The sequence below is a fragment of the Otolemur garnettii genome, unplaced genomic scaffold (genome assembly GCF_000181295.1).
Source record: "Otolemur garnettii isolate 467f Iridium unplaced genomic scaffold, OtoGar3 scaffold00204, whole genome shotgun sequence".
Lineage (NCBI taxonomy): Eukaryota > Metazoa > Chordata > Mammalia > Primates > Galagidae > Otolemur > Otolemur garnettii.
This window is the reverse complement of record NW_003852599.1, coordinates 2,464,799-2,478,598: the sequence shown is the minus strand read 5'-3', so window position 1 is coordinate 2,478,598 and position 13,800 is coordinate 2,464,799. Positions and strand designations below refer to the sequence as shown.

At 54.0% G+C, this 13,800-nt stretch overlaps 2 protein-coding genes across 3 annotated transcripts; both read right to left on the bottom strand.

The window, feature by feature from the left end:
- Positions 1-2,284: 2,284 nt before the first annotated feature.
- GJB4 (gap junction protein beta 4) lies at positions 2,285-3,127 on the bottom strand. Its single transcript, XM_003801273.2, has one exon. The coding sequence runs from the start codon at positions 3,086-3,088 to the stop codon at positions 2,285-2,287; it is 804 nt and encodes a 267-aa protein (XP_003801321.1). The 5' UTR covers positions 3,089-3,127.
- A 2,691-nt stretch (positions 3,128-5,818) lies between these two features.
- GJB5 (gap junction protein beta 5) lies at positions 5,819-9,142 on the bottom strand. Of its 2 annotated transcripts, none has more exons than XM_003801272.1 (2): positions 9,034-9,142; positions 5,819-6,664 (listed from the first exon to the last, which is right to left on the bottom strand). In XM_003801272.1, the coding sequence occupies exon 2, from the start codon at positions 6,638-6,640 to the stop codon at positions 5,819-5,821; it is 822 nt and encodes a 273-aa protein (XP_003801320.1). In that variant the 5' UTR covers positions 6,641-6,664; positions 9,034-9,142. The 2 variants fall into 2 exon arrangements, with proteins under 2 accessions (XP_003801320.1, XP_012667828.1); XM_012812374.1 differs by having other exon boundaries at positions 5,819-6,661; positions 9,034-9,124.
- Positions 9,143-13,800: the final 4,658 nt, after the last annotated feature.

Sequence of the window (13,800 nt, the reverse complement as noted above, 5' to 3'; positions counted from 1 at the left end):
CTGGGACAGAGGTGGGAGCTACCCTTGTTCCCGGAGTCAGAAGTTCAGGAGATGGCATGGGTGCCTTGCATGTCCCCTGGACTGGGGGCCTCCCTGCCCCAGCTGCTGTGAATACTGGCTGCTCATGGCTTATGGCTGCCCTGAAGAACTGAAGTTGACTGAGCCAGAGGCTTATCCTCCCCTCTTCCCGCCATCTCTCCAGCTGACAGGGTGGCCTGAAGCCAATAACTGACTGAAATCTGGTGAGATTTATGATCCAAAGCCCCTAAGTCCCATGGGGACCAGGCTGAGGCTAGGTCTCCGTGCGCCCTCCTCCTCCAGCCCCACACTGCCCGCCATCCTCTCCCACTTCCTTTGCTCCTTCCTTCACCCGCACACTCACCCCTGCCTCTGGCTGTGCTACCAGGGAACCTGACACCAGAGGGTGGCCCTGCTTTTGGCCCATAATCGAGGTGGGCATGGAGGGGACACAGACTCAATACACTCAGTGGATCTGCGTGGGCTTAGCAAGCCCCTCCCCTCTCTAGACCCAAGTGTGCTTTCCTACACACGAGATCTTCAGGCTGGTTTTAGTTAAAATAGCAGCAACAAAAACGGAGCACACAAGCAAACACACACTTTACTCAACTCCCCAGGCTAGGTGTGGTGGAGAATTCAGATAAACATGACACAGTTCCTTCCCCCGAGCAGCTCATGGCCTATTTACTCATTTAACAAACATTTATTGAAGGTGTCGGGGGACCTGGATGACTCAGCGTCCTGCCCGGGGAAGGGCTCATGGACTGACCATTTCAATTTTGGAAGCATGGCAGAGGCACAAGTGAGGCTGGCGCATGGAAAGGGGGTGGGGGGTTAGACTATCCTTGAGACTTGAGGGAGGGTCGCAGAGGAAGGAGGGTCACAGAGGAGGCAGGAAGGGCATTTCAGGCAGAAGGAACAGTGTGACAAAGTGACAAAGGCACGAAGCATGACGTAGTGTGCATGCTTGTGTGCTTGGTGAACCATGAACCCTTTGCTATTGCTGGTAGGCAAGGAGGAGGGAGGAAGCAGGTGGAGTTGGGGCGTCAGCAGGGCCTGGTTGAGGGCATCAGGGGTGGTGATGGAGGGAGGATTTTTAAAGCAGGGGGAATGAATGACTTGGTCAGATGCATACATAGATCAATCACTGCGTCTCGGTGATGGAGGGCAGATGGGAGAGATTCTGTGATTAGTTTTTGAGGGAGAGAAAGGTGGATTTGGGAAGCTGTTAGGGGCTGGAATCCATAGGATTTGGTGCTGGTGGGGACGTTGGGTGGGAGGGACAAGGATGACAGGCCAGCTTGTGGCTTGGACAGCTGGAGGGATGGCAGCACTCTGCAGGATAGGGTGGGGTAGCTGGGAGGAGAGGTTCAGGGGCAGTTGAATAGGTTAGTTTGGGAGCTGCCAAGGGTGAGGTGTCTGTGGCCTCCCAGGGAGTTGTCTGGTGGGCAGTTGGTGGGACCCAGGGGCAGGTCCAGGCTTAAGGGAGTTTGGGGAGTTGTCAAGGTCTGAGCAGAGGTAGGCAAGGGGGGATGAGGCTGCTTGGGGAATGTGTATCCATGGAAAGAATTCCACAGACTTGAGGATTCATGAAACACCTTTTAGCTCTGATGTTCTCAGTGGGGCGTGGCCTGTGGGGACATGCGTTCAGGATACCCCAACAGACCCTGTCTCTGACTTGCTCTCAGCACTGGCCCCTCCCACCTCAGAGGGGCTCACTCCCCAGGACCTGTGCTGGGTGGGAAGGCAGCAGCCTAGTGGACATGCTTCGAGAACTGCCTCCTGGGAATGGGGCCTCCCAGGTTCCCCTTCTCCTGCCTTGTCCAGACTCCTCCAGAGTGGCCTCTGCGTTTGGGCACTTCCCAGACCTTCTGTGTGTGCAGTGTGGGTGATCGTGAGCTGGGCCTGGCACTCAGGTGCCCACTGAGTTTGGTCTTGGCCTCCTTTCCAAAGTCATTTGATCCCCCTGCTTTCCTACCCACCACTGCCCACCTAGTCTGTAAAGTATGGCAAAAATCACATTTATTAAGACTTTTGACGTACCCTACTGGCATATACAGCCCTCCCCAAGTAGCCATGAGCCTCATTTCCCAGAGACTCAGGACCCAGGGACCAAGCTGCCTCCCACATTGGCCCCGAGTGAGCTTCCTGAGCTCCACAGCCTGTCCTGCTTCAGAAAAGATGCCACTGCCCTTGTCCATTTTCCTGGGTGGCCTTGGGGAACATGAGGGGGTGACCCGGGGATCCTACCTGCCAACCTTGCAGGTTATGGATACCCACCTGCATCCATGGGGGCTGACCCAGCCTTCATTAGGACAGAGTTCCCGTCCTCAGGGTGCCCTCCCTGGGAGAGGACATATGGTGGGCACGTGTCAGGTAGACAACCCTGGCGCCGCCGAGACCGCCGGCGCCTGGGGCCGAGGAGCTCCATGCACCTCTTGCCCACCAGGTAGAAGACCTCACAGAGGTTGAGCAGGATGCAGATGGCAGCTGTGGTCACCATGAAGTAGGTGAAGACCTTCTTCTCTGTGGGTCGGGAGATGTAACAGTCCACGGTGTGAGGGCAAGGTGCCGCAGAGCAGGCCACCACTCGGGGCATGTCGTAATCCCGGTAGAGGCGGTGGAAAATGTACAGGAAGGTGGAGTCAACGGCGGCCTTGAAGATGAGACTCAGGAGGTAGGTCCACCAGAGCCCACCACGCTTCTTGGTCGGGTTGTCATATAGGGACCGGGCGTTGGGCCCATGTTTCAGGCGGTGCTTCCGTTCCCGGTCCTCACGGTAGGCCACGTGCATGACCACGAGTAGCGAGGGACACGTGACCAGGATGAGCTGCAGGGCCCAGAGGCGCACGTGGGACACGGGGAAGAACTCGTCATAGCAGACATTGGGGCAGCCGGGCTGCTTGGTGTTGCAAACAAAGTCCTTCTGCTCGTCGTCCCACACGTCCTCAGCGGCCACCACGAACACCAACACACGGAAGATGAAGACCACAGACAGCCAGATGCGGCTCACTGCCGTGGAGTACTTGTTCACGCCGCTCAGGAGGCCCTGCAGAAACGCCCAGTTCATGTTGGCTGTGGCCTCAGAACCTCACGTGGGCAGTCTACACCTGGGCACCACTCACGCAGGCTCCAGGAGCTCTGAGGTCGTGGGGAGCCTGGAGATGGTCGCTCGTATCGATGGCTCAATTGATAAAACCCTTTCACAACCACTGTGTCATCATGTCCTCACTCCTTATAAGTCAAAGGGATAAGGACTGTCCTTGTCCCCATTTATCAGGGTGGAATCTAAGGCTCAGAGCACCTGCCCAATACTCCACAGCTGAAGGTAGCAGAGCTGGTTTTGAACCTCGGTCTTCAGGTTCCAAAATCGGGGTCTATTTTAGTCTACAAAGTAATAGATACATGTGAAGATAATCAGCCTGCATTGCCCTGCCAGACAGCCTCTTTTACCCCAAGTTTCAGCCCACGGTCACACGACTTCTAAAGAGATAGTAAGAAGGCTTGGATTAGATGACCCACTCTCCCATCAGCTGCTGGGGCTGGACCAGGGCAAGATGGGGTGGGAGTGTATTCTTATCACCTGTTACATTCATCCCACATTTACTGAGTGACAACATGAGCCTGTCTTGTGCTGGACACAGTCATGTCATCCCCTTGGAAGATCCTGGAACAGTCTTCATCCTTACTCTTCCTGTCTGGCTCCTGGAAGGTTCCCTGCCCTGACATTTACTCCTAAACTAAAACAGAAGCTCTTTGGAATCACTGTGGCCTGGTATGATCGCTACTACCCCTGATCGGTGCTAGGACCCAAGGGCTCACTGTCTGGACCACAGTGGGTGCCTCTGGAATTCCAACCATTCATTCCAGCTTTAGGGAGGGACCTGGGAAGGGACAGATGCCAGGTTGCGGCTTGGTCTGTTCCCTACCACTTTTTCTCTCCCAGGGATACTCCCCGTCTGCTTAGTAGCCTTCTGCTGGGAAAGTCTCTTACTGTTTCTGTTCAGGCCCCATCCTGTGCACTCCAACCTCCACACCCAATGCCTGGAGTCCCCATCATGTTCCATCCCCAAGTTCTGCCCTTCCCTCCTTTGTCCTTGACTCAATCTCAGCCTCTCCTTGGGACACATTCTGACTTCCTTGAAGTCTGGTCCACAGCCTGAGGGCCCCTGGGTATCCTCAGCTCTGCTTGTCCCTTGCTTCCCAGATCAGTCTCCTGCCCTATTTGGTCCTCACCCTTCTTGGGTCCAGTAGCTGCTCTCCTGTCCCTGTGCTTGCCGATTTGCCGGTCTGCCCACGGGCCTCCTGGAGGCAGCTTTTGTTCCTCTCCTGCTGGGTGGGGTTTTCTGAGCCAATGAGCCAAGCGAGAGTGATTGGGTGGGCAGGAAGGAGGGCGGACTTCCCCAGCCTCAGAGCAAACACCTGCGGCTCTTTTTTGGCCCACGTCTTCCTTCTATCCTGCTGGGCCTGGCTGGGCCTGGCTCCCAGGTGGCTAGGTATGTGGGTGAGATGCAGCGGGGTGCAGGGCCCTGATATCATTATACCCAGGGGACTAACCCTGTCCCTTTCTGTTGTCCCATGGTCTCTGCCTCCTTGTCCTCAGGCCTCTCTTCTGCCCTTTCTCCTAGTCCTCAGCTGCTCAGATCTATGAAAATAAGCAACCTTGATTCGGTTTAAAAGTGCATCCTGTCCTGGTGGGGAAATTTCTGGGGACTAGAGCCCGGGCTGCTCTTAGAATATGTAGGGGACAGATGGGTTGGTTATGGTTTTTCTAGATCAGGGTATCTGCTGCCCCAATGGTGCCAAAGAATTTAGGTTGGCAGCATAGAATGTCCCAGCTGGCCCATGGCCAGGCACAGACTTGCTGGGCCTCTGGGGAAGGCTCCCCAGAAGCTGGAGTGTGACCCTACCTGTGTTGCAGGGGAGCCTGGGGCCTGTGTCCTGGCTGGGACGGTGAAGGTTAATGTGCAGCCAGGGAGGGGCTCTTTGTCTCATGTTCACAAGCATTGATCGAGCACTTCCTAATACCAGTGACTAACATTTATGTGTCCTTTCACAGCTGGCTAGTCCCCAGCCATGAACTCATAAGACCTCACAATAACCCCACAGGCTAGGTATTATTAACCCATTTTGGAGAGGAGTTAAAGTCACTTTCTCAGAGTCCCTGTGGAACTTGGGTCTGTGTGCGGGTGTTCTGACTCCAGAGCCCATGAACTTCCCCCTATAAGACACTGCTCCCCGAGGGCTAAGCTCCACAGGCTTGAACTTGCAATGGGGATAAAGGCAAGACTTGAGCATGAGCAAGCAGCATGGTCCCCAGGAATGTTGGTGGGCCCCTTATCTGGCTGGATCAAGTACAGCCCTCTGCAAGGGCAGGGAGGTAGGCACAGTGAACTGATGAGAGCCACCAAGGCCAGACAACAAAAGGACACTTGCAATCAGCAAATGTGTTGGATTTTATTAAGCCCTGATGTGGGCCACACACACCAAAGGTGCTCGCACACCTGTTCTCTGATGAAACCCTCCTTACAGCACCCCAGTGAGGTGGTGCTCAGTATCTCTGTTTTATAGACAAGGAAACCGAGGTGCAGAGCAGTGACCCCGAGGTGCAGAGTAGGGTACCCTACTCACAGCCACGTGCTGGGGCAGGTGGCCAGACCTGAGGCATAGGGATCAGACCCCTGGCCTTTTGCCTCCCCGCTTCTCACAATTTAGCACCCTCACTCCCGGGGGGCACCTATGAGAGATGCTGGAGCCTTCCAACCTTGGCCTGACCTGTCAGCCCAGTCCAGGAAGCCCCTCACAGGACGGTTCTCGTCACGTAGTCTCGAGGGCGGTCTGGTAGGAGAGGAGGAGGAGTGTAACAGCCCAGGAAGATGAGGTCGCCTGAGAGGAGGTCGTCCTGTTTGCAGGGAGAGGCAGCCCAGTGCAGGTGATGCCCCAAGCACGTGGTATGGGCACGTCTCACTGCCCGGCACTCACGGCACCTCTTGCCCACCAGGTAGGTCAGCTCCACGAGGTTGAGCAGGATGCAGATGGCGGCCGTGACCACCATGAAGAGGGTGAAGATGTTCTTCTCGGACGGCTTGGAGATGAAGCAGTCCACTATATTGCCACACGGAGTTGCGTTGCACTTGACCACGGGAGGGAGGGTGTATTGGGGGTAGAAAGAGTGGAACACATAGAGGAAGGCGGTGTCCACCCCAGCCTTGAACACCAGGCTGCAGACGTATGTCCACCAGAGCCCACCCCGCTTCTTGCCAGGGTCCAGGTAGATGTGCTCACCGCTCTCCCCACTGGCCTCTTGGTACTTCTTCTCTCGAGCCTTGCGGTAGGCCACATGCATCACCACGAGCAGTGAGGGGCACGTGACCAGGATGAGCTGCAGGGCCCAGAGGCGCACGTGGGACACGGGGAAGAACTCGTCGAAGCAGACGTTGGAGCACCCGGGCTGGCGGGTGTTGCAGTCGAAGTCCTTGTGGTCGTCACTCCACACGCGCTCGGCCGTCACCAGGTACACCAGCACCCGGAAAATGAAAACCAGGGACAGCCAGATGCGCCCAAAGGCTGTGGAGTATTTGTTGACCCCACTCAGGATCCCCTCAAAGATCCCCCAGTTCATGGTGGACCCAAACGTTGGCTGCTCCTGCAAGGAAATGATAATAATAATTCTCCATGTTTATGAAATACATGCTCTGGGCATTTTGTAGAAATAGGTCATCGCTTTTAATCTTTACCATGACCAGAGGAACCAGGTCGTTTTACTGTCCCCATTTTATGATTGGAGGCTTAGAGGGGTTATAGAGGTTATGCAATTATCAGGTGCAGAGCTGGCACTGGAGCACAGGTGATTAAGTCCAGAGCCCAACTCTTACCCATAAAAGTGGATGAAGCGGGGTTCCAGGGCACCAAGCACTCCTCCCACCGCCTGAGGCCCTGGTCTTGGCATTGTGTGGGGTGAAGACTCAGGGAGTTGGGATGTTCTCCCTGGTCTTCCTCCTCAGGGTGCTCAGGCTGGGGATGACTTCTCTCCTTCCTGAGCACAGCTGTCTCCCCTCGGACAGCTCCTCCCAAGGGCTGTGGCTGGAGAGGAGGCTGGGACCTAGACCCCAAACCCCTATTTGGTTAAATACTATAGATATCCAGGCACTGTGCTGCTCAGGTATGATTCACTTGAGGCAAGGTCAGTAGCTGGAAGGTAAAGAAGGGAGCAACAATTCTCTTTAAACAGTAGGCTTCCCAGAATAGCCTGGTACTCCAGTGTTTCCCAAATCAGTGTTCCATGGAGCCCTGTTCCATAGGCCAGCAATAGGAAGAGTGAGAGAAAGGGATTCCGTGTCCAAGAAAATTTGGCAAACACTGGCTTTAGCAAAGTGAAAGAAGTCCCTCTGCTCAATTATGCTAATATTAATACATTCATTTTGTGAACCACAGAAAGAGGGACAAAATATGTGGCATTGGCCAAACTCTGCTGACCCCAGAACCCCTTCTGTACCCTGCCCAGCTATTATCATCTTGGGGAATGCCTTTGATACAGGGTTCTCCCACTCAGGGCTGGACAGGGACTCCTGTTTCCTAGGCCTGGGGAATTTCATGTAAGTGGGTCTCTTCTGAAGTGGACTCCTTGTGGATTTGGAGGGACTAGATTCATTAGTTAATACACTCATCAACATTGAAAAGATGTCTTGTAACTACCAAGTCCTGGCCAAGTGTAATTCTCAAGACTTTATATTCCTCTAGAAGAAAAGACCCCTGTGGTACAAGACTTCTCACTTGGGTCTTTCCCTCTGCCAGAAGCTCTGGTGCTTTTTATTCCTTCTGTATTCCTTTCTGTGTGCTAAATCTTATCTTATTGCTGATCTCTGTGGTCCCTGGGTTGGAGACCAGGGGCCTACTGCACAAAGAAATCCCATCAACACCTTGTTAAGTCACCAAAATGGGAAATGCTGCTCCAGCCAGTTCTGCTGGTGAGTGATGAACTCACAGAATGAGATTTACTTCCATTGAAGGATTGTGACTGCTATGCAGAGTGAGGGGTGCCCACATCCTCTGCCTGATCCCCACATGCTGCAGTCTCACCCTGCTCTGCACCCAGGAACCCCCGGAGCCTATCTGTATAGCCTCTTGCTTTAACTGGTTCGTGATGCCCTCCCAGTCTGGTCCAGGCTGGAAGTCACCGGGCTGTTCTGAAGCAGCACGGTGGTAACAGCCAACATTGATGGGTATTTATGCTGTGCCAGGCACTGTTCTGAGCACTTTGCATGAATCAATATAGCATTTCACAGCAACCTTAGAAAGGAATATGATTTTTTTTATCCTCAATTTATAGATGAGGAACAGAGAGGTTAGTTCATTTGCTCACTGTTGTATGCATAGCTAATAAGCAGCAGAGCTCGGATTTAAACCCAGGCTAGCTGGCTCCAGAGCCCACTCTCAGAGGATTGTTCTGGCTTGGGCTTGAGCCCCTTTCCTCAAGTTCTGGTGAGCTGCCTGCTCATCTGGGCCGACCTCATCCTCTTTCTCTTCAATCCTGGGATAGGGAGGCTGTGGGTCTATTTGCCCCCCCTTTCTTGTCTCTCTCTACCACTTGGACATGAGGCCCCTGCTCTGAATCACCAGCCTGTCTGCTCAGTCCTGCCTAAGGTAGGCGGGACTCCTGGCAGCTTCTCAGGGAACACCCAGAGAGGCCCAGCCCTTAGCCCCAAGGGCTCTCACCCTGGTACCTCACTTGGGGTGGGGAGGGGCGTGGCTTTGCAGGCCTAGGCAGAGCCTCTCCTCCTGCTCAGCACTGTCCCACTCAGCCCTCTCCCACTCAGTTCCCGGCTCCCACCATTGCCCAGCCTGGAAGGGAGGAAGAGCCCTGAGCAGAGAGGGAGGAGCCCCTCCCTCCTCCACTGTCAGGACTCAGGGTGTCTGATGTATCCAGGCCACTTCCCGCTACTCCCCACCAGACAAGTCACTGTCTCCACCAGGTGTGCCAAGGGGCAGGGCACATCTGGACACAGATGCCCTTACCTGAGTGGCTATTCCTCAGTGCTCCCCTGGCTCTTGGCAGTGGCAGTGGGACTCAGCAAGTAGCTGGAATTCATGTCCGAACCCGGGAGGGCTTGTGGGGAAGCCTGTTCCCAGGACACAGCCTGCCTGGGTGTGCCAGCCTAGCCTGAGAGAAGGAGGAGCTGTGGCCAGCACTGCCATTGGCTGGGCCTAGTCTCCCCAGACTGCCTCTGAGGAGGCTCAGACAGTTAGGGGTTCACTCCTCCCAGGGTGCTGAGCCTGGAATCCTAGCATCCTCTCAGGGGAGAACCGCAGGTCCACCCTGCTTATCTTCCTATCCCTGGCCTGGGTGGGAGGAGCTGCGGCCGGTCCTGCCCTCTCATACTCTTCAGATGTTCTCCATGCTGATTCCCTGGACTCCTCTGGCTTCCATGGGCTGCTCTCAGCTTGTCCTCTCTCTGGTTGCTCCTTGGTGGCTTCTGTTTTCACAGCTCCAGTCACCTTTGGAAACTCCACGCCTCCTGGCCCCTGCCCCAGGTGCTTTTGCCCCTTTAATGCCCCTAAGAGGACCCCTGATCCCACGTTCCTCCTCACTGGTCTAATTCCTCCTAGGTGGGGGATTTGTACCTGGAGCCCACATGCCTGCATATGGTGCCCTGCACCCCTGCACTGGGGCCCCACACACCTGCATCTCAGCCTCACGTCCCTGCATCTGCATCTGGGCCCCACACCCCTGCATTGGGGCCCCACACCCCTGCATCTGGGCCCTGTATGCCTGCATCAGGGCCCCGCGTCTCTGTTTCTGGGCCCCACACACCTGCATCTGGGCCCATAGCCCTGCATCTGGCCCCACACCTCTGTATCTGAGCCCACACTTGCTTCAGGGACTCACAGACCCTGCAGCTGGGCCCACATGCCTGCATCTGGCCCCATACCCATGCATATGGGCCCACACCCCTGTATCTGGGCCCACACCCCTGCATCAGGGCCCCACACCCTGCATCAGGACCACATAGCCCTACTTCTGGGCCCACATGCCTGCATCTCGGCCTCACACCCCTGCATCTGATGCCCTGCAGCCCTGCATCTGGGTCCCACACATTTCATCAGGGCCCTGCACTCTTGCTTCTGGTGCCCTGAACCTGCATCTGGGCCCCACACCCCTGCTTCTGGGCCCCTCACCCCTGCATCTGGTGCCCCACACCCTTGCATCTGGGCCCCTCACCCCTGCATCTGGGCCCCTCACCCCTGCATCTGGGCCCCTCTCCCCTGCATCTGGGCCCCTCTCCCCTGCATCTGGTGCCCCACACCCTTGCATCTGGGCCCCTCACCCCTGCATCTGGGCCCCTCACCCCTGCATCTGGGCCCCTCACCCCTGCATCTGGGCCCCTCTCCCCTGCATCTGGTGCCCCACACCCTTGCATCTGGCCCCCTCACCCCTGCATCTGGGCTCCACACCCCTGTATCTGGCCCCCTCACCCCTGCAGCTGGGCTCCACACCCCTGCATCTGGGCCCCTCACCCCTGCATCTGGGCCCCACACTCTTGCATCTGGGCCCCTCACCCCTGCATCTGGGCCCCTCACCCTGCATCTGGGCCCCTCACCCCTGCATCTGGGTCTCACACACTTCATCAGGGTCCTGTACTCTTGCATCTGGTGCCCTGAACCTGCATCTGGGCCCCTCACCCCTGCATCTGGGCCCCTCACCCTTGCATCTGGGCCCCTCACCCCTGCATCTGGTGCCCCACACCCTTGCATCTAGTCTCCACCCTCTAGAATCTAGAATCTTACACCCTGGATTTGAATCTCATCCCTGCTAGTTTCTGATCTGTGTAATTTACCTGTTTTCTTCTCTGAACAATGAGACATCCCACACGTGTGAGGGGTGTCATGAGAGGACAGTGAGCACCATGTGGTACAATGACTGAATGCACAGACTGGGTGGCCTCAATCCCAGCTCTGCGACTTCCACACGGTGGGCTGCCTCTGCTTGCCTGTGAAAGTGGGAAAATAACAACACCGACCTTGTATGGGGTTGCTGCATGAATTCACCCCACCTTGGAGGTAAAGTGCCCAGCACAAAGGAAGCCCTTTCTACAGTTGCTTTTAACATAGTAAACTGCCCAGCACAGGCCTGGTTCGTGGTGGGTATTCAAAAGAATGTTGCTTCCTCTCTCTCTTCCTTATTCTTATGCCTTTTCTATCTGAGATGTGGGCCAGGTGGAGGAGGAGGGAGGGAGAGACAGACATACTAGAGAAAATCTCATTTGGATGGATGTTGTCTTTGGGTCAAAAAGACCAAACCTGAGCCAGGCAGAGACTGTAGGGGAGGCAGAGAGGGTGGGCAGGGGTGCCTGCGGAGGGGTCCTCATTAGTGCACAGACACAGTTTGTTTGCCTAATTAACTTCGAAGACGCCTCATATCAGCAGGTCACACTGGGTTGGAATTCAATAGACAGGGTGTCCAGGAGCCACAAATACCACACGTCCACAAGCAAGCACATTGTAGTCTCCATGGGCACACTGAGAGGTTATGAACTCAAAGATGAAAGAGTATTCTGAGGTGCGAGATGTAAGGAAAACGGAGGCTCAGTTGTGTGTGGTCAATGTGGCCTTTATCCCACCTGGATGCAGGCGGGATGAAATCAGAAAAGGAATTCCACATGTGGCAATGGCAGATGGGGCTTTCTACCTTGGCTGGAGGGTGGGAAAAGTGTCAGAGAGCCTGGGATTGGTCCATTTACTATTTCCTGGGAGGGACATGCTTCCTAGGATAGGGATCCTTCCTGGGTGGGTTAGCTCTGCCTCGGCGGGTCTACCCTATCACACACTCTTACACACAGCTCACACTTATGGGCACAGTGTTGCACACATAGGCAGCGGTGGCTTTATTTTGTTTTCTACTGTTCCTCCGTTGTCTGGAATGGTGTCTGCTGTCAAGGTCCCTCAATTCTATTTATTGAATGAGTGATGTATGAAATGCACGCACCTTGCATATAGAGTCTCACCCATCTCTACTCCTCCACACTCTTTCCAAAAAATTATTGTCAAATACAGGAGAGCAGAGTCACGTAAGTGAATCAGGTATAACACTGTAGGAAGTGGTGTAAAAGATCTATGAGAGAAAGCAGTGTCAAGTTCTGCTAGAGGGAGACCCGAAGAAGGTGATATTTAAGCTGAGTCTTGAAGGATGTATAAGGATGAATTCACCATGAAGAGAAGAAAAGGAGAGGTTTGTGAGGTAGTGGGCACACAGTATGCACAGGACCTCTTGTGAAAAATTAGAGAATGGGCCGGGCAGTGGTGGGGGCACCACATGGCAAGGTGCCTAGAAGGTCAGCAAAGACTTTTTAGATCAGTGAGGACCTGGAATGTCATGCTGAGTTTGAATTTATCTCGTGTGCTGAGGGAGGCATGGGGAGCTCTAAACAAAACAAGGAGGAAACGTGGTCAGATTGGTACTCTTGATCCTCCTTAGTCAAGGTAGTTACGTCACCAAGAACATTGAATTCATGAATACTGAACTATTGCTTCTAGAGGACATGCAAGTTTGGGTTCCTGTGAGGTTCTGTTTGCAGCATTTTTATCAGCTGATGAATACTCTGTTTTCTACGTGTTTCTATTAAGGACACCTTAGTTAAGATGTATTGCTGACTCATTAATATCAAACTCACAGCCAACACTGCTAAAACTCATGTCTGAATGAAGCTAATCTAACACACGTTTTCTCCATGACGCGCATCACAGGTTTCTTGTGCTTACAGATACTAGACAGTAGGTTAGCGCTATGCTCGGGGGCTATTTTAAACAGCAAAAGCACCCCTCCCTCCAAATGAGAAAACATGACGCTAAATAGATCTCCGACAGGACACATGTTTACAGTATGAGTTGAAGGCAGAGCCTTGCTTGACCTCAGTTAAGAACACGTGCAATAGGCAACTCAAATTTTCTCCCCTCTGTGTGAGTGCTGAGTGGCCACAAAGTGTCTCGAGTATTAGCTCCGGGGTTAGCAATAAATTTTAGTGAGCAGGTGCATTCACAATATGCAATCTGTGAATAGTGAAGATCAACTGATGTTTAGAAAGTTCCCTCTGAGAGAAGAGCCTCGACTGGAGGGGCTTGTGAGACCAATGAAAAAGTTACTGCAATGACTTTGGCAGGAGATAAATAAGAGGGTTAGATTTGGAAAAGAGAGTGGTTGGTAAATACACCTGGCAGTTTGGGGGACTGGCTAGTTGGAGGTGGTGGGTTAGGATGGCTCCCAGGTTGCTGGTTTTGGTGACTTGGCTAGTGGTTGGGCCACTGATAGAAATTAGGACTACAGAAGGAAAACAGGGTGTTTGGGGGTGTCTTTGTTTTGTGCTCCTAGAAAAGAATACTTCAGACTGGGTGATTTATAAAGAACAGAGGTTAATTTCTTGTAGTTCTGGAGGCAGGGAAGTCCAGGAGCAAGGGGCTTGTGCCTGCTTCTTGCTGCCTCTTAACATGGTGGAAGGCATCGCAAAGGTGAGAGAGTGTGAGGGGGAGGGGCTGACTTTGCTTTTTATAACAGACCCACCTTCAAGATAACAAAACCCACTCCCTTCATAACGATGTTAATCCACCTAACCCGATCACTTCTTAAAGTCCCGCTTCTCCAGCAGTGTTGCATTGGGGATTAAGTTTCCGAATATGAACTTGGAGGGATACATTCCAACCACAGTGAGGGGTGTGAGTGGGGGAGGTGATGAGTAGCACAGAGACTGGTGGAGTCAGTGTCAGTGTGTTCAGCGTCACTGGTGCTGAGGA